This window comes from Apodemus sylvaticus, chromosome 2 (assembly GCF_947179515.1).
Source record: "Apodemus sylvaticus chromosome 2, mApoSyl1.1, whole genome shotgun sequence".
Taxonomy (NCBI): domain Eukaryota; kingdom Metazoa; phylum Chordata; class Mammalia; order Rodentia; family Muridae; genus Apodemus; species Apodemus sylvaticus.
Genome location: NC_067473.1, coordinates 185,169,507 through 185,189,911, shown reverse-complemented (window position 1 = coordinate 185,189,911; position 20,405 = coordinate 185,169,507). Strand labels below are relative to the sequence as shown.

Genomic DNA, 20,405 nt, shown 5'->3' with positions numbered 1-20,405 from the left:
AAAGGAACTCTAAAAACCTAAGTTCAAAAATATAGTTCTCAACTATGCAAAAATGTAAGGATATAATATGAATTATATAAGGAGCTTCATAGACCTAAAGAAACAGAGGCAGCTGCACCATAAGCCAACTTGTCAGAAAAATACAAAGACAGGCAGATACAAATGCAGAGATTCCTGAGTTCAGGGTTGGCTGAGACAGCAAGGTTAGGCCCAGGTGTGGTATAAAAGGTAATTTCACCGTGGAGCCCCACCCAGCTAGTGTTTAACAGAGGCAGGTAGATCTCTGAATTCTTTTGCAATGTTTAAAACAATTAACTAGCTAGCCTCATAGGATAATCAAAAGGGAACCTAGAATAAATGACTGGATTGGTATATAAAATAAAAGGCTGGGCTTATGATCTGCAAGAGCTAGTTATCCAGAGATTTTTTTTAGAATAGCAACAAAGAGCTGCTTAGAGAACTGTCTCAGTAGAGCGAGAGCGCTGTCTGGAGATCTCCAGAGAAAGCAGAACAGAATGAAAGTAGTCTGGAAAGCTGTCTAGAGCAGAACCGAAGCTGCCAGCTTAGACCCACAATTTAACTTTGAGTTGTTTGTTTTTGCTGCTCCCAGACACCCCTTCTCTCAGAACTCCTCTCCAAGCTGAGGCTGGTCCTTGGCAAGTCACCCAAACCTGAAACGCTATGATGAGGGAAAGAGACAAACTGAGGTAAACTAAATCATGAAAACTGCAGCCCAGCCGAGACCAATTTGATCATCACGACAAGCCCAAGATGCTGCCCGATCAGGAGAGAAAGAATCCCCTCTGACAGACACCATCAATTGGAGTTGCTATGGGCTTGTGGGAAACCAAGCAGTTGTGCAGTACACACCTGTAATCTCCCCTACTCCAAAATCTATGGACTGTGAGTAAAGGCCAAGACCACGGCAGACCTGGACTCGCAGACAGTTCTTGTCTCACAGGATGAGGGTTGGAGAGATGGCTCAGTGGTTAAGAGCAGAGACAGCTCTTCTGGACAACCTGAGTTTGCCTCTCAGCACCCACACCAAGGAGCTCATGGGTGCCTGGAATGTAGCTCCAGGGGACAGGACACCAGTTATGTGCACCATATGCACAAACCTAGACACAGACACACCCACACGCAATTAAAGAATACATATTTTTTAAAAATGAAAAAAAGACAATATTTGACAAACAATAACTAAGATACAAATAGAAGGAAAATGCAGTTAATAACCACAGGGTGGCCTTAAACACATGGCAATCCATCTGCCTCAGTCTCCTAAGTGCTGGGTTACAAACTCAGCTGGGACAATCAATTCACATTCATTCTGAAGGAAATCCTAGATCTTGTGTCATTTAATTGTCAGTAGCTCAGTATTTTTCCTAAACAAAACGAGGGCTATTTTTAAAGTTGTAAGGTCAATACCATTACTATTTTGGTCATGTCTAAGTTCACAACAGCCTGACTAGGTCAGTTTTTCACTCAGTCCACCATCAGGTGTTGTGTGCAGGTCCTGGTTCACAGCTGGGGACGCATCTGTCTGCAGCCCCAAGGGCAGGAAGACACCACGCGGAAGCAGCACTCAGGTGCTGGAGCTGCATGCAAGCAGAGACTTTACAATTTTAGTATCCTCTCTCTCCTGACACTGAACAGGTGACTAGCCCTGCAGTTCTGCAACACCCAGGGCCATGCTTCTGTAAGCTAAACAAGGAAGTCAGTCCAGAAAGACAATGAACACGGCTGCCGCCAGACAGCAGGCAGGACAGCAGGCTCTGTTCCTACCTACCCAGGCACCCTCATCTCTGTCTTGCCTGCTTGGGGCCACCATGAACCTCGGGGTGACTTTCAACATCTTGAAGAACAGGCAAGAGGAGGGAAAGAGGAAAAGGACAAAACCTGGGCAACAACCCACCTAATGCAAGCAGTTGAGCGGGAAGCAGACACATACACACGCCCTTCACACTGCCCACAAGAAAGCACCTTTCTAAAAGAACAATTTTGAAGTGAAATTTTTTTATTTATATAATTTAATTATGTTATAAAATTATGACTTTTAAACATTTTTGTTTAAGCCTTAGTCCCAGTGCTGAAGGACAGAGGTGGATCGCGGTGGATCCGAGAGCTCACCACAGCCAGTCAGCCTGTCCACACAGCAAGCTTCCTGTTCAGTGAAAAACCATGTTTCAAGGAAGCAAAAGAGAGTAATGACTGCCAGACCATGTCCTCTGGCCTCTGTGTACTCATGGCTGCACATGCCTGTGTGCACACACAGGTGCACGTGAGAATCAAGGGACAGTAATCCAGACGTGACTTCTGACACAGCACCAGCAGCTCATGATTCATACACATTCTCACAGAAGAGAATGTTACCAGAAAGGAGGGAAGAGAATCAGCTGTAATTCTACCAACACTGGAGAGATGGCTCAGGGTTAAGAGAGCTGCTGCTTATGAGGACCCAAGTTCAATTCCCAGACTAACATCAGCCAGCTCAAAATCACCCCAGGGGATCCAATACTCTATGGGTACCTGCACACATGTACAGACACACACACACATACACACACCCTCCTTCCTCACCACAACATCAGAAACATCAGCTTTCCATTCCATGTGATCCTGTTCTCCTTCCCAGCTGGCCCTGCCATTCATTTATTCGTTCACTCAGTACATTTTATGAAGCAGCCGCTGGGCCAGGCACTGTGCTCTCCTAGAGCCTCAGCCCAACAGGAGGCCTGATGCTCAGCAGGCACCAGCTGCAGAAGACTACGATCCCAGTGGAGAATGGACTCATAAAGGTCCCAGCAGGGCAGAGCTTGGCAGTCACAGGGGAGAGAGCAGGTCAGGGAGGGCGGCCCAGCATGGACATAGCCAAGGGCAACCGAGAGAGACTCTCCACCAGGCACCAAGTTAAGTTCAGATACTATTAACTCGCTGACCTCTCTCACACAGCCCTGTGAGTTACAGCTATTATCTGTTTTACAGACCAGGAAACTCAAGCCCAGAGCAATTAAATAATTTGCCCCAAACCGCAATGGGCTTTGGTGGTGGAACAACATGTTCTAAGGAACACAGAGACCTGGTGAGAAGACTCTCGGAACAAAAGGATAACCTAGCATCCTTCTCCTTAGGAAGCACAGATTTAATACAAGAACATGGATCTAGTTAATGTGATGGTCAGTACACTGCAGGAACTGATGCAGTAACTACGTCCCACACACAGATCTGCCACCTCCTACCACTCACTGTATTTACAACTCTCTGTGACTAGGGCATGAATCATAGTAATATTCCACTATTTATGATTACAAGGACACCGTTGTCCTACACGAGGGAAAACAGTTTAGCTATTAAAAAGAAAGAAAAAACACCTAGGCTGACAAGATGGCTCAGGAGGAGAAGGCGCTGCCAAGCCAAGGCTGATGACCCACGTTTGATCCCTGGGAACCCATTTAGAAGGAAAAACTTGACTCCCACAGGTGTCCTTTGATTTCCACAGGGCACTATGACATGTGTGTCTCTTCTCCCAAACACACACAAAACAAACATGTAATTCATATAGATATAAAACAGTTTATTTGAAAAAAAAAGTCTTAATAAAGTGAAAAAAAATCCTGCCAATTTTTTCAACTGCCAATCTCAGAGCAAAAGGATAACCTAACTGCCTAGGCTAAATTTTAACCACATATGTCCAGGAGTTCAACTCAATTTGGACCAGTTTTAAAAGTAATTCACTGAGTACTGTGTAGCAGATACTGCACAGATGCTGGGCTAACAGAGAGGAGTGAGGTACTGCCCTTGCACACAGTGAGGCAGATGTGTGCACAGGTACTTATGAATGTAGCGATGTCGCCTGAGGAAGGGAGGAGGACGGCAGGAAGCACCCAGGACTGGTACCGCTCACACACATCGGAAGGCTGGCCAGCAGGAAGGACGTGTGCAAAGCCATGACACACGGGACTACAGTGGCTTCACACGCTGGCTGACAAGGGCACTGCACTGTTACTCTACAGAGCCAGGCTTCGGAAAGCCAATGATGAGACCAACCAGGGGCTGCCACAGCGAATCAGGGGAAGGAGGAAGGCAGGCCTACACGGATGGAGCAGCAGATGTAAGAGAGACAGCTCAGCGATTTAATGAGACCAGGGAAGAGTTGGTAATGCACTAGACTTAGGGAGAAGAGAATGGATTAACTCTCAGCTGTTCCTTTTAGCCACTGAGGGAAGGAGAAGCAGAGCTGAGAAAGTGTGGAGAAAAGGTCTTCCTGCAGGCGGCGCTGCTGCGGCTTCCACTGATGTCCAAATTCCTACCCGACAAGCATCTCCATCTTCCTGCCCATATCCCTGGCTAGACTCTCAGCCCTGACACTAGTCAGGCATATAAACTGTTTTTCGAAAGTCTTCTAATTAGTTCCCTTATCAACAATTATAAGATAATCAATAACCAGAAGTGCCACAGAGCCTCTAAGTTACTCTCCAGATTTAGAAGCCGCAGGACTCGCTGTCTGCTCTGGCCTGCAGTGAGTCAGGGACATAGGTGATGTTTCCATTACTCAGTTCCTAACTCTACGGAACAGACGAACAGCAGCACAAGTTGGGTTTTTCAGCTCTGATTATTGAATATTCTGGAAGTCAAAGCTGAACAAAATTAATGACCTCGCTGCTGCAGTTCAGGGTTGTATTCCTCTGCTAATAATCTCTTATGACCTTGGACACCCCACCCCCACCAGGTCAAAACTTCTCAGCATAAAAAATAAAAGTTGTAATAAATCAGCCTTTCCTTGCTGATCTTCGGGGTTAGCAACAATATAAAACAGGGAACCCAGGACTAAATGCTATATGCCAAAACAGGAGAAAACAAAACAAGCCAAACAAAACTGGTGCTGTGAAGCACTTTCAAAGCATGGGACTGCACCCTTGTAGCTTCCTGGCTTACTGTCTTTGTTAGTCCAACGGGCTCATGGGGAACAGCAGGGTTGATGGTGGGAGGGAGAAAAAGGGAGAGAGGGAGAGGAACTGGATGGTGAGACCACATATCTCCTGATGGGGAAGATGTTGATGGTGAGCCCAACACCTAGGGAAGGAAATCATAGCTGAGCACTGGGAAGCCCTGGGCTGGGCAGGTCCAGCATTAGACCTGGCTCTGCTCTGTGCAGGTCCAGCATTAGACCTGGCTCTGCTCTGTGCAGGTCCAGCATTAGACCTGGCTCTGCTCTGTGCAGGTCCAGCATTAGACCTGGCTCTGCTCTGTGCAGGTTCAGCATTAGACCTGGCTCTGCTCTGTGCAGGTCCAGCATTAGACCTGGCTCTGCTCTGTGCAGGTCCAGCATTAGACCTGGCTCTGCTCTGGACAGGTCCAGCATTAGACCTGCAGACCTGGCTCTGCTCTGTGCAGGTCCAGCATTAGACCTGGCTCTGCTCTGGACAGGTCCAGCATTAGACCTGCAGACCTGGCTCTGCTCTGTGCAGGTCCAGCATTAGACCTGGCTCTGCTCTGTGCAGGTCCAGCATTAGACCTGGCTCTGCTCTGGACAGGTCCAGCATTAGACCTGCAGACCTGGCTCTGCTCTGTGCAGGTCCAGCATTAGACCTGGCTCTGCTCTGGGCAGGTCCAGCATTAGACCTGGCTCTGCTCTGTGCAGGTCCAGCATTAGACCTGCAGACCTGGCTCTGCTCTGTGCAGGTCCAGCATTAGACCTGGCTCTGCTCTGTGCAGGTCCAGCATTAGACCTGGCTCTGCTCTGGACAGGTCCAGCATTAGACCTGCAGACCTGGCTCTGCTCTGTGCAGGTCCAGCATTAGACCTGGCTCTGCTCTGGGCAGGTCCAGCATTAGACCTGGCTCTGCTCTGTGCAGGTCCAGCATTAGACCTGGCTCTGCTCTGGGCAGAAGGAAAACAGAAGGCACCAGAACAGATAGATGTTCAACAGAAACTATGAAGGCACCCAGCTGGCTAGTGTTTTTGCCACAGAATCAACTTCTTATTGGATACCTACTTGAAGTCAAGGGTTATAGTAGGGCTAAAGTGACCCATGGGTCTGCAGGGAACCTCCAGCCTTGAGCCTGCAGAACGGGTGCAGAGCTGGCAGTGACTGCAGCCAGCAGCTGCCCTCTGGCTTGCAAGCCTCTGCTATTTTAACACAGACCCTTCACTTTCATCAGAAGTATTTACAGTCGGATCCCCTTTAAAATGAAATCTCTTGCTAAGTATAAAGTGATCTAAGCTAACGCAGGGCTGTGGTTGTAGTTCAGCAAGCAGAAGGGTCTGGGCTGGCTCCCAACACCTCACACAAACACCAGCGTAGAGACGCCATCCTTTCCAAGCCAGGCAGTGCTTTTGGCAGTCAGGTCACATGCTTTAGGCCTGACTTCAGGGCACAGAATGCTGTCAAGTTAAATATGTAAGTTGTACACAGGAATTTAAAATAAAAATATTTGAAATTCTAAGGAAAAAAGTCTCACTGTAGCATTTTTAACAAAAATAATGGACAATTACTGAAAGCCTATTATTTGGTAGATACTACAAAAAATTGTCTCTGTTCCACTCAAAATCTTAGAAAACCTAGACTCTGTCTAGATGGCCTACATTCGGCTTTTGAAGCTTAAAACCCATGTAGAAAGTTACAGAACCCAAGTGTGATGGTTTGTATGTCCTTGGCCCAGGGAGTGGCACTATTAGGAGGTGTAGCCTTGTTGGAGTAGGTGTGGGCTTTAAGACCCTCATCCTAGCTGCCTAGAAGCCAGTTTTCTGCTAGCTGCCTTCAGAACAAGAAGTGGAACTCTCAGCTCCTCCAGCCCCATGTCTGCCTGGATGCTGCTGTGTTCCTGCCTTGATGATAATGGACTGAACCTCTGAACCTGTAAGCCAGCCCTGATTAAATGTCGTCCTTGTAAGAGTTGCCTTGGTCATGGTTTCTGTTCACAGCAGTAAAACCCTAACTAAGACACTAGTTCAGCATGGCTGCACAGGCTGAAGGCTGATTCACGGCACGAGCTGAAATACTAACCCAGAGTTTAGCATGTCTGAGGACGCTAACACATATTTGTCTCTTATTACTGTCAGCATTCAAAGAATGTTCTTGGAAGCATTGGCCTCCCGGCCAGCCGTGCCTTGTGGAATGACTGACGTGGCTGCAGTTAACTTGTTTTGACTACTACACAAAAACACCCTTACATGAAGGTCTAGATGAGCACTTTCCCAGAAGTAAACTCCATAGAAATGCTAAAAAGCCAAGGGACATTCACGAGGGAGCACAGTGTTCAGAGAGCAGGCTACTGAGAATAAAGCAGTGGATGGGGCAGGGCTCGAAACGCTGGTCACACACCAGGTGCTAATGCCAGGTTCAAGTTTAAATTCCAAGCTGGTGACGGAAAAAGGAATTCAATTCAGCAAAGCTCAGTACTGTTCCTGCAAAGCTTCGCAGCGCATCTGCATCTCAGCATCTTCACTGATGGGGCTCATCCAGGAAGGGCCAAGAATCGACTTTAATGTTTAAGACAGTGAGGTGAGGCTACTTACTCTGGTATCAAGGTAATTAGTATGAAAAATGGAACACTTTTTCATGAATCCAGAGTACCAGGCTTGCTGGATTCTGTCAGAACCACAGAAAGGCTCTGCTGAGCAAACTGTCACTCAGTGTATTTGTGCTGTGTCTTCCTTTGGGGGGGTATTCACTTTAGAGACTCTGAACTGGCTGGATTTTACTGCTTGTTATTAACTCTTTTGACAATAGTGTGAACCTGTAGCTAACTCAAGCATGTTCCTGATTCAAAGTCAACAGCAGTTATCAATCAACTGACAGGAAAGAGGTTAACTGCTGCCATGATGCCATTTCCAAAGCCAGGGTACAAACACACAGACGAATTGTGGCAATGAGAACCTAGTAAATAGTGGCTTTGCTATTTACTAATCCTGAAATAAAGCCTTTTTTCCTTTCACTTGCCACTCATGTATTAAAGCTGATCACTGTTAGTAACAGTGAATATGCCACAGTCTGGAAACAGCTGCTTGTGTTTACCCATCAGTCCCTGGGGGTTGCCACAATACATGGGGAGATGTTTCTTTCCTGGGCCTCGAGAAGGGTCCAGCCCAGAGCCACGCCCTGAGAAGCTAGCCTCTGTCTGCATGAGTCCATCAGAAAGCACTCACTCTGCGAGCATCATGATGGCTTCTTAGCACTGCTGCCTGCATCTGACAGTGCGGGCACAGGCCTCTAATGCCAGCTCTCATAACACTGCCCTCCTGTCCTGAGACACCGCCTTCACACACATTCTATACACACTTCCAGTCCATCACACACGTCCCTGCCACACTCCACACACACTTACCCAAGATTCGTGGTACAGGACTGTGAGAAGATACACTGCATAGTCATGGTTCTGCCGTCTCAAAGGGCATCTATAAGGAGAAAAGAGAAGGCAACGTCTCAGCACACAGATAATTCACAAGACGTTCGTCCTAAAGAGCACACGTAGCATTCTCTGTCCTGTGCTAGCTAGGATATTCTGGGCTTGGTGGTACACCTGGGAGGCAGAGGTAGCTTGAGCTCTGTGAGTTTGAGGCCATCCTGGTCTACATAGTGAGTTCCAGGTTAGTCAGGGCAGCATAATATGACCCTGTCTTGAAGAGAAAGAAAGAGGGGGAGGGGCAGAGAGACAGGCAGAAAGGGAGAATATTCAGGAAATTAAATACTGCCACTATTTCTACCTTTGTTCGCATCATTAACAAGGTAACCTGTGTACTACACTTGTCCAAGCCAAGTTCTCTTTACCATCTCAGTGCTTACAGTCAAGTGAATGACACACACTTATCTAATGAGTCCATTTAAAAAGTAGACAAATGAGGCTCAGCAGGTAAGAGCTGGTGGCTCATGCAGAGGCCCTGGGTTCAGGTCCCAGCACCCAGATGGGGGTTCACAAAGCCATCTGTAACTTTAGCTCCAGGGGATCTGATGTCCTTGCCTGACCTCCCAGGACACTGCATGCGCGTGTACACACACACACACACACACACACACACACTGAAGAGGAGTAGCCGGCATGGCTGCACCCACCTGTCTGTTGTGATCGTGAGCACATCAGTGGTCTTGCAGTACCGCTCTCCTACAAGTTTAATAAGTTTTTTCCTTGCGTGATTGTCTAAATTCAAACTGGAAAGTTTAACCTTAAAAATACAAGAAATGTATGTAAAAAAAAAAAAACTCATGATTTGCTTCATGTAGAAAAGTATCACTGTTATTTAAGTCACAGACAAAGCTTCCCAAACTTCTCTGTATAGAGGTAGCAGTCAGAAACGCACAAGCCCAGTCTCACCATTGAGAAGTGGGAAAGTAAAGTGGAAAGAGCTCGAGCGCTTTGAACGTGTTAGCGCAGCACTGTCCCTGAAGACCCACAGCAAGCTGCTGACAAGCCCCGTGAGAGGACAGACCCACTCCAGTCAGTACAGCTGGGCAACAGACCAAGCACTCCCATCCACTCCACCCTGAGACCAGGCTAGCACATCACTACAACCGTTCAGGGGCTTACGAGGCACCCTAGCCTGTGAAAGTTCTAGGGGGCTGAACACCATAGCAGGGAAGACCAGCCATAGTGCCTCAGTGGCACCGGCAGGAGCTGACAGTAGCCCACAGGCTGCTAACTTCTCTTGCAGGCCTGCAATGCTTAAGTGGCTCAAAGTACTGGCCACCAAGCCCAGAACCCAGAACTCAATCAACAAATCTCACAGAGTTGCCCCTGACCACCACACAAGGGCATGGGCATACGTACGTGTACACACACACACACACACACACACACACACACACAAATGAATGCAATTTTCTAAAGGATGTGAAGCCTAGAAAATCGTTGCTCTCCTCCACTCCCCCCACTCCCTTTCACCCACTCTGGGGATTAAACTGCAGTCTGGCACACACTAGCTATATTCTCTCTGCCACTTAGCTACATTCCAAGCTCAGAATCTTTTCTTTAAAGGGTGATTCTGTAACTCAGTGGTACAGTGTTTATCTAGCACATTGCAAGACTTTGGGTACAATCCCCTGCACTGCAAAGAGATAAAGGTTATTTTTATTTCTACTAGGTATATTTAGGATATGTCAAGTTTAATTAGGTTCTTTCTGTTTGTTGTGACAGAGCCTAGGCACATGGTACTTGTTAAGCAGCCCAGAATAGCCTCCAACTTGAGATTCTCACCCTAGCCTCCTCGACACTAGGATCAACAGGCCTGTGCAACCAAGCCCATTCCTCAACTGGATTTCTTACAGGGAATTTCTCAGCATTTTGGGATTTTACGATGCAGTGGTGGTACATGAATGATTCTCTAATGTACGTGGCTCTCAGTTCTACTTTTCATGAAATTAAATCCTCAAGACATACACTGGGAAATACTGGACTGAACGAGAACTTTTTAGTTTGCAGAGAATTATGTCAAGGGTTAAGATATTAACTAGACATAGGTAGACTTGACACTTGAATATAGTTCAATAAAATACTATCACCCTGTTTTACTATCTGATTACTATAACGAAACATCTAAAGTTGAACCACCATATTTATTCATCTACAGTTCTAGGGTGAAAGGGCATGCCACTGCCCTACAAGACGGAGCCATCCCACATCAGTCGCCAAGCCCAGAGCAGCTCAGGCTTGGGCCTGCCTTGGCACAGTTTGCTCTCTAAAGAATTAATTCTGGTCTCAAAAGAGCTTCCATATTCCCTTCCCAGCTGGGTACTCCACAACTTAAGAACTCTCACAGCCCCAGATCATCACTGCCTTACAGAGTATCACGCACCCAAAACACGCCACACAGAGTATTACGCACCCAAAACATGCCACACAGAGTACCACGCACCCAAAACACAAGCCTTCAGGGACAGGCGGCGCCATAACCACAGCACAGCAAGCATAGAGTCAGTCTCTGCAGAGCATCAGGAGTAAGGAAGAGCTGAGGCCTCATAATGAAGGGAAAGGCTAGATGGGAGTCAAGGAGTTCCTGGTCCTGGTCTTTTACTTCAGTAACCCTGCCCCTCGCTCTAGACAGCACAGCACAGGGCTCTCTTCGCTCACACATTTCCTCACTGGAGTACAAACCTCTGAGGGTGAGAACAATGCCTGCTTTGTTCTTGGCAACTGTATAGGACTTGAAAAGATTCAGTAAGTGTTTGGTAAGTTAATATATAAAGTTTAAAAAGAAAGGAATGGGTCATGGTAGTACATCCCTATCACCCCAGCATTTAGGAGGACCCCAAATTCAAGGACAGCTGGAGTTACACAGTAAGACTATCTCAGAAAAAAACTCAATATCACACTAGTACTCTGCAGGCAATGAGAACCTTCTGTCTCTGGGCAGAGTATTCTTGGACAAGCAGGCTACAAGTGTCACAGAGAAGCAACCCATTTTATGGTAGTCCGATTGGTGACAATATGGAGAAATGGTTTATGAAAATAGCAAACTGTACTACTTTACAATTGCAAATGCAATTACACATGTGTCTATGTGTAATGACAGCACACAGGAAAATGAATCCCTTTTATACTAGGATGATAAGAATACAGTGATTTTCCTTTTTTACACATCCATGAGATCCTAACATTAAACGGTGACATTTTAAATTCTGATTTTTATGCCAATGTTCAAAAAGTGGCAGCAGTCTTATTATTCAACAGCTGTTTTAAAAGTCATGTTCACATTAATATCTTAGAGACTTTGGCCAGACACTCTGCATCTCCTTAGTGTCTGCGGCATGCTCACGCCATCTGCCAGCCTATAATGGCTACAGTTTGTAACAGCTACAAACTCTTCATCCCTAAGCTGGACCAGCACGCACTGTGACTTCAAGGCCAAGCGCCATCAGTCTCTCTTCCAAGACACATGTTCACACGGCTGCGACGTAACCACAGGAGACTGTGGTGAAGTGAAATGCTGACAAGAACCACACAACACCGAGGGACAGCTAGGTGTGTGAGTGTGCCCCTATTTGCACACAAAACATAACAGGGCTCTGCTACCACACAAAGCTGAGTGAGGCTTCCAGGTTTGCCGCTCACTCTGCAACCTCAAGTCACTTTACCTCCTGGCAGAACTCACGTCTTAAGTCACAGAATTTTTGCAGAAATGCACAAGATTAAGAGAAGAAAGCACCTTTAAAAGTAAAGTTCTAGACAAATATCAAGTGCCTTTAATTCTTAACTACTTTTTTACTATTGAGAAAAAAACATAATACCTACTTCACTCACTGGAATAATAATCTGGGAGGGGGCCAAGGAGGGGGCTGTGTTCAGCTCCCCAGCACCCACACAGACGTCAGAGGACTTCCTGTAACTGCAGCTCAAGCTGGAGCAAGCTGGCTAGCTAGATGGTTAGACTGCCGAGCTCTGGGTTCAAATGAAAGGCCCTGCCTTAATATAAGGGAGAGAGTAATCCAGGGTAATTCCCAACGAAATCATAGGGTCTCCACACATACGGACATAGACATGCACTCAAACAAACAGGAGTCCAGAAACACACAAGCATGCATACATACACACACGCTACATACACATACACCATATACCATATATATGCATACAAGCAGACAGAAAACATACCACCACATACACAGAGAACAAGTAGACATACATATGCACACGCCACACACATACAAAAGTAAATGAGATCCCTCTGAATAGTACCTCTGTGGTTTGGATTTCCATGTCTCCACAAGCTCATGTGTTTGAACACTTTGTCCCCAGGTGGTGGAGCTGTTTTGAAGCATTACAGAACCTTTGGAAAGTGGGGTCTGGCTAGAGAGGTTGGGGTGCAGGGAGGAGGGCCTCTAAGGTTATAGCCTGGCTCCATCCCCAGGCCAAGCTCTCTGCCTGCAGATGCAGAGAGTGAGCCAGCTGCCCCCACGCTCCTGCCCCCATCCCCCCTAAGCTGCTTCTGTTAGGGACTTGGTCTCCGCAGTAAGAAAAGCCACAGCCACACTTCTGCACGGTCACCTTCACCACACTGTTTTAATTTAATCCCTAGAACTCATGTAAAGGTTGAAGGAGAGAACCAACCCCACAAAACTAACGAGTGTTTAATAATCATTAGAGATGCTTATTCCTATTAAATACAACAACTAATTACAAGCACATAGAATATGATGATATTCCCTTTAATACAGGAGGCTGCACAAGCAGTAAAACACGAACCTGTTTTAGAATCAATACAAATGTACTTAAACTGTACCTAAGCTCTTACCCTTAACGTTACTGCTCGTGCTCTGGGGTTCCGAATAGATGGTCCCGACGACACATAATCGGTTGTTTCAATCTCAACTGGAAAGTGCTCCTCACATTTCTCATCACTGTCGAGTGCGACTGGCCACTCAGTGCAGAAATCTGAGAACACGAAGCTCGGTAAGTGACTCCCACTGTAACGTGGCGAGCAGACGGGCAGTCGTCAAGGCTCCCTTCTGCATTAGCACCCATGCTGTGTCCTCACCCCTGTTCCACTCTGCCCATCCTAGTCATAAAGTTTGATTAAAGGAGTGACCCGAGAAGGTTATGCTTGGTGGGGAGCAGAGATGGTGGGGGCTGGGGTACAGCCGGGGAAGCTTACCAGCCATGGCCCAGTCCCCAGCACTGAAATTAAGTACCCTGCCTTGATGGACATGTCTGGCTCTGTAAATAGCTGCTGTTTTAATTCCCCCTTTCCAACAAAACGCTCACAGCTCAGTGCCCAGAGTTTACTGCTTGTGAAGAACAAGAAGTCATGCTGATTCATTCCCAAATCAACATCACTACACAAGATCAGATGAAAGGGACTCAAATCCCCGGAGGAGCTGAAGTCCTGTCAGCAGTCCTGCATCATCGTAAGGGGTCCTAGCACTACCTCCCCATCTTTCGTATAACCCCGGTGAGCCAGTGGGGCAGTGCAAAGCAGACTGTCCTCATCCTCAAGCAAGACGCCCAGAAAGAAGGCAGCTCTGGGCCTGAGACTAGACTGCAACAATTCCCAAGCACTTGTGGACAGGGCTCTCTCATCCCCGGGCAGAGGCACAAACTCAGTTCCCATCCGTTGCCGGGTAGATGCCAGCTTCTCAGTTATTAGTACGTGACTTCACACTGCCTTACCCCACAAGGTCAGGAGGGAAAGGGATTTGAGCCGAGGATGAAGGTCTCTCTCATGGTGGTCTCTTCTCATCTCCTAAAGAGCCTCACTCTAAGAACAAGTGCAAGCTATTGTTCCTCAGGTTATAACGTTGGACCTCAGAATCCCAGGCTTTCTCCTATAAAGCACACTGAAGAAAGGCTGTCGTCATGGTGGACAGATAACCTAGGGGACACTGAGCAGTCTTTCACCTGTGACATTTCTCCAAGTTAACAACTTCCCCATGGGTAGTGCTTTGTTTACCTTCCTTTAGGCTTGATCAGGATCAATACAATGTCACTGAGTTATAAAGGTGCTCTGACATCCTTGACTTGTGTGGCGGCAGCAGAGGCCAAGAGTTCAAGGCTACCCTAGGCTATAAGTGCCAGCCTGAGCTGCCTTACAAGACCCTGTCACAAACAAAACAACAACCAACCCCGAAAACCTGTCTTGAGAGAAGGGAGGTATCACTGAAATGGAGAACATTGTAGCCTGAGAAAGAGAAGACAGCAGGGCAGGGCAGGGCAGGGCAGGGCAGGGCAGGGCAGGGCAGGGCAGGGCAGGGCAGGGACAGCAGTCATCCTCATGGGCTCAAGCAGCTACTCAGCAGGGGCGGACAGGGGCGCAGTGCTAAGCACTCATCAGAGTCCAGTCTGCAGAAGTACAAGGGCTTTGGCTTTTGTACAGGATATCTTTTTTTTTCCTTTGAAACTGCAAATAAGTCATTTCACTGACCAGATGATAATTGCTGTTTTTACGTTAAATTGCCTAAATTATGTGTCTAAGAAGCACAGCCACTGGAAAGCTCATGATAGAGCCCGTTAGTGTCTCCTCATCCAATAGGTGCAGCGGTGGGCAGACGCTGAAGAGCCGTGGTTTTTATGTAACTTCTCCACTGATTATTGAAGCTTTGGTAAATTACTGAACTTTCCTGCATTTCACATTTTCCATTTGCAAGTTAGATATAAAATCTGAAATGACCTACTTTGAACAAAGAGAAGAAAGGATGAAAACCCTCGAGTCTTCTGGAAGATAAAATCCCAAGCAAGGATTGGCAGAAGCATAATAAAGAATTCAGGCGAATGCTCATCTATGCTCTGTAGGAAACAGTGCTGCCCTCCTGGATGTGCTATTCAAAAGCCGTCATCTTGAATTGGGAATTAGAGAATTCCCTTATCAATACTATCAGTTGCTAAAGTAAAAGCACATTTAAAAAAATGTTTAAAAAGGAAAAATGGGGTCCGCAAAATGGCTCAGGGAGTAAAGAGCCTTGCTGCCAAGGTTGGGCTAGGGCTCGACCCCAGGGACACACACCTGAAAGGAGAGAACTGACTCCCTCCATATGCACACCATGCTCTAACACATGCATGCACGCACACGTGTGTGAACACACACACACACACACTCACACACACACACTCACACACACACACTCACACACACACACACTCACACACACACACGGAGGGAATACATTAAATACAATTAAAAAAATCAAGTTGAAGAGGTGAAAAAATGAAATTTACCATGGTGTATAGGAATGCATTTGCTAATTGGATTTTACAAGACCAAAAAGGAATTCAATCTGACCATTACAGCTCCAATTCAGAACAGTTGTCAGTTTTAGAAATGTCCTAGATTTCATTTTTTTCCTAAAAAGTCAGAACAAGTACTTTGACCACCAACAGAATATCTTTAACAGTGTAATTAGGGTACACAGAGATTCTGTCCAAAGGAATTAACTCAACTACAGAATCCCTGATAGCTGCAACTTCATTCAAATCAGGAAGAATCAGAGATGTTTATCTATATACGACTTGGTACAAATCAGATCAAAATAAATCAGAATATAAGCATAGTTATACTCACACACACACAAGCATGTGAAAACATGTGTCTTTGTATCACTGACACTGTTGGGAGTGACATGCTTCCACGGGTCCACTGTGCGAGCTGGTGGCACTGTTTTGGGAGGGCATCAAACCTCTGTGAGGTGGGGTCTAGCTGGAGGAAATTGGTGAAGGGCTGTCTGCGGAAACATTCAGCCAGTTTACACCCCGGCAGTGTCAGCCAGGAGCCGCAGCCTGCCTTGCCTGCTGCGACAGACTATAATGACAGGCTATAATGTCTCAGATTATGAGCACAAGCCAATCCCTCCCGTAAGCTGTTCCAGTTGCTCTGTCACAGTGAGGAAAAAGCACTGCCAATCCACAAGGGAAGGAGAAAGCCACACTAGAGGTGGGAGCAGGTACGCTGCTGCCCAGGGCGCAACAGACACTGCTCCGAGTCAGCGGGTGGCAGTGGGCTGTGCTCCTGTGTCCCTTCCGCTATGTACTCGTGAGCATCCATGGTCTACAAAGCACACGCTGTCTGTGCATACTCAGTCCTCTGGAAGCAAGCGCAGGGACTAAGCAACCATCAAAAGATTGTTCTGGGGTGAGAGGCAGGGGACTTCTACTATTTGATTAGACACACACACACACACACACACAGACAAAATCACTTTTTGTCAATGTTTTAAAACAATTAACCAGGTCAAACCTGCAATCCCAACAGTCTGGAGGCAGAGGCAGGAAGACTGGATGCTCACGGTAGAGGCCAGTTTATTCTACACAGCAAGTTTCAGATCAACCTGGGTCACACAACACCTGTCTCAAGACAATTAAAACAAAGCCAAAATCAACTCCAGGAAAACTCTTCGTTGTGTAGTAGCCTGTTGCTGACTACACTGGCTGCACTGATATTCAGTATCTGCCTGCATGGTTAAGTCTGAGCCTCAGTCATCTGAATCTATTGACAAAACTGTAGTGTTCTCTCCAAGTGCTTTCTCTAACCCACCAGCAAGTCCTCACCCCATCTACAAGCAAGAATCATGGCTTGGTGATCAGTCAAGTCTGGTGTTGGTGGGACAACTGCCCAGAGTTGTCGGGTGTCTGGAGACCACTGAAACAGGACAGCTACTGCTACTACTCTTGGCTATCCATCAGAACTTGAAAGTCAGACACTATTGCTGAAGACTGTGACACAGGACATGAAGAAGCCACATGAGCACTGACCAGGAGGTTTTCTCCCCAGTGGGTAGTTAGCACAGTTCCAGAAGTTGCTATACAGGCTGCTCGGGTAAAAGTCATCAACAGTCTCACTGTACTACAAACCACAAGTTACAGTAACAAATGATGTAGCAAGATGCCCTTGTACAACAGGGACACAGGTATTATGTAGGTAACTACTTTCTGAATGGACTTCAGGCCTGTTCCATAGGAGGAAACGCATGCCCACACTATAAACCTGATCAAGAACCCATGAGTGGCGACCTCACAGGCCCCAGGGGTGAACTGCTAATATTTAGCTAAAGGACACAATATGAAACTGCCCTCTAAATCCCTATCTCTATACCCATAAATCAGGGCAGCTCTAGGACCACATCAAAGCAGCATTGTGCAGGGAACAACGGTTAATGCAAAACTCACAACTGGCTAAAGCGTCTATGGGATACTCAGCAACAAATGGGACAAGTACAGTACCAGTCCATCCACCCCAAGGCTCAGCCACCATTGTAGAAGATGGGCTGGGAAGGCTGTAAAGCCAAGGTCAGGGAAGACCAGCCTGAAACTGTCCTCTGGACAGGAAAGCACTGCCGTGCTTACCAGTTCTCAGTAGCTGTGGCTGCCCGCATGAGACCATGATAGCCATGTGGAGTGGGAGGGGCTGAGTCCTCTCCCCTAGCTGAGGAGCTGCTGTCTCCTTGGGGAATCAGGTGTCCTTACCCATGCTGCACTGCGCAATCCCCACACCCATGAAGATATAGGCAGAACAAATTAACTCAGCAGGATATCAAAACAAATAAATAAATATGTCACAAATTTGGGACTGGAAGATGTATCAGGGTGGGATTAGAGTGAATATGGCAAAAAAAATATTGCATTCATGTATAAAATTTTCAAAGATAAGCAAATTATGTGTTTTTAAAATTACAGACTTTCACATTTGAACTCAGTCATTTTACAGGATGAACAATATATAGGATGATCAAGAATGCAGCAATGCAGCATTTCAGTTTTGGGATAGTTGAATGTACTAACCTGCAGAACAGTAAAGATTCACAGTGGCTTCTTAGAGTCATTTGGCAACCTCTATAAACATGCTGGCCCACTCCAGTAGAAAGGGCAGTACACACTATAAAAATGTGAGGCACCAAGCTTATGCCACTCTGGGCCTCACATTCTTATAGGAGTGGCCACGTGCTTCTGCTACTGCACATCCATTAAATATTCATTAAACATGACATTGTTTATTGTCTAAATATAAAATGAAACTAGGGTAACAGAGTCTACCATATTGTGATTTTAAAATATATATATGGCTTTATTTGTTTTTTTGTTTCTTTTTGTTTTGCTTGTTATTTTGTTTTGTTTTGTTTTTTTTTGATCGTCCAGGCTAGCTTTAAGCTGCCCACCATCCTGGCTCATCCTGAGGGCAAGGATCACAGTGTGCATAACCAAGCCTCCGTTTCAACCTATTTATTTTTCATGACCTTATAGTATTCAGGAAAAAAATTATTTGCACACGGGCTGAGAGATAGTGGCTTTGCAGTTACGAGCATGGCTGATCTTCCAGAGGGAAGGTCCTAGGTTTGATTCCCAGGACCCGTGGCTGACAACCATTTCTAACTCCAACTCCAGGAGATCCGACACCCTCCTTGCATGCATACAGTGCACAAATATACATGCAGGTAAAAATATCCACACACAAGACCGCGGTAACATTAACAAGCATAAATTGCTTATACACTTAACATCTTGAACAATGAACAAAGCTTTGTTTAATAGAGAGAGGCAGGAAAGTGGTGCTCTCCTGGAGTCCTAGCACTTAACAGACTGAGTTAGGAGTACTATGGATTTCGGCCTAGCTTGTGGCTGCATAGCAATATCCAGGCCAGCCTGGGCTACCTAGCAAACAAGAACAAGACCCTGTCAACAAACCAAAATGAACGGAAAAAGAGACAGTGACTCAAAATATAATGATGCATCTCCTTAGGCCTGAGACTCTACTGCATGTCCCCAGAAGAAAACGTACCTTTCAGAGCTCCACAGTGCCTTTTAATTGCCACAGGAGTCAAATGCAGAAAATTTGGGATCTAAAACAGAGATGTTTTAAAAGGATAAATTACAGCCAAATTTCCCTCCTCCTAATCCCCACCACCTAGAGTCTCACTATGTTTCCTGGATAATTTTAAACTCAAAAGCTCAAGTGGCCTTCCTGCTCCAGCCTCCTGAGTGGCTGGGACTGCAGGCACCCATCACCATGCCAGCTATGCCATAAACACATGAAAAGGATCACAGTCTCATAAACTAACCACAGGCCCCATGAGCCATCTAAATAAAATGTGACAGTTCTTCCACAGCACTGGCTCTAAGCACAGGAATCAAGTCCAGAAGTAGATCCATTACTGAAATGCTGGAGTCCGACAGCAAGCATGTTGCCTTCTAAGACAGCAACCATGTTAGAGAACAACCCCTTTCATAACATTCTCTATGCCATGTGTCTATAGCATCCACATGCACTGCAGGGTAAGACTGAAGGCGTGCAGGGTAAGACTGAAGGCGTGCAGTATAAGCTAGGTCACACTTGCAATTCCAGCATTCAGAGACACTGAGGCAGGAAGATCACACCGACAAGGTCATCTGGGGCTACACAGCAATACAGTCTCCAAGATCAAAAAAAATAATAATAATAATAAAATAATTCTGAGAGCATTAAGGGCAGCAATGTCAATCACACAATTCTTCAAGAAACCTGGTATATTATTTTTAGTTTGCACATAATAAACACTTTATAAACTGAATGAATGAAGCTAGTAAACCTTGATTAAATTGTTTCGTTGATTCTATCTATTAATTAATTAATTTATTTTTGAGAAACAGTTTCCTATAGTCCAGGCTAGCCTGGAACTTGTTATGAACACCTGATCCTCTGGCCTCAGCCTCCTCGGGCTGGTACTGCAGGGATGGCTCAGCAAGCCCAGCTCTCAGCCAGTTTAATAAAGTAAAGAATGCACTGACTCAGTGAAGCACAAAATCAAACAAAGGGTAGGAAAGGTCAAAGATTTGATTCCTTCAAATAAGAAACTGCTGCCAGCATAGTTTTAAAAATGATTTAAGTGCTCTGTTTTAAACATATATATATATATATATATATATATTCTCTTTGTTATGTATACAAATGTTTTGCCTGCATGTATGTATTTGTACCCTGCATGCCTAGTGCTGGAGGAATAAGTCAGAGTAGGC

General features: G+C 46.0%; 1 protein-coding gene across 2 annotated transcripts in view; it reads right to left on the bottom strand.

The window, feature by feature from the left end:
• Mrps35 (mitochondrial ribosomal protein S35) overlaps nt 1-20,405 on the bottom strand; it is a 31,092-nt gene that overhangs the window by 2,491 nt on the left and 8,196 nt on the right. For both annotated transcript variants that reach the window (XM_052175306.1, XM_052175308.1), the window contains 4 exons: nt 19,192-19,252; nt 13,225-13,364; nt 9,053-9,162; nt 8,328-8,397 (listed from right to left, as the gene is read on the bottom strand). In XM_052175306.1, coding sequence (XP_052031266.1) covers nt 8,328-8,397; nt 9,053-9,162; nt 13,225-13,364; nt 19,192-19,252 — 381 coding nt within the window. The remainder of the gene's footprint in view (nt 1-8,327; nt 8,398-9,052; nt 9,163-13,224; nt 13,365-19,191; nt 19,253-20,405) is intronic.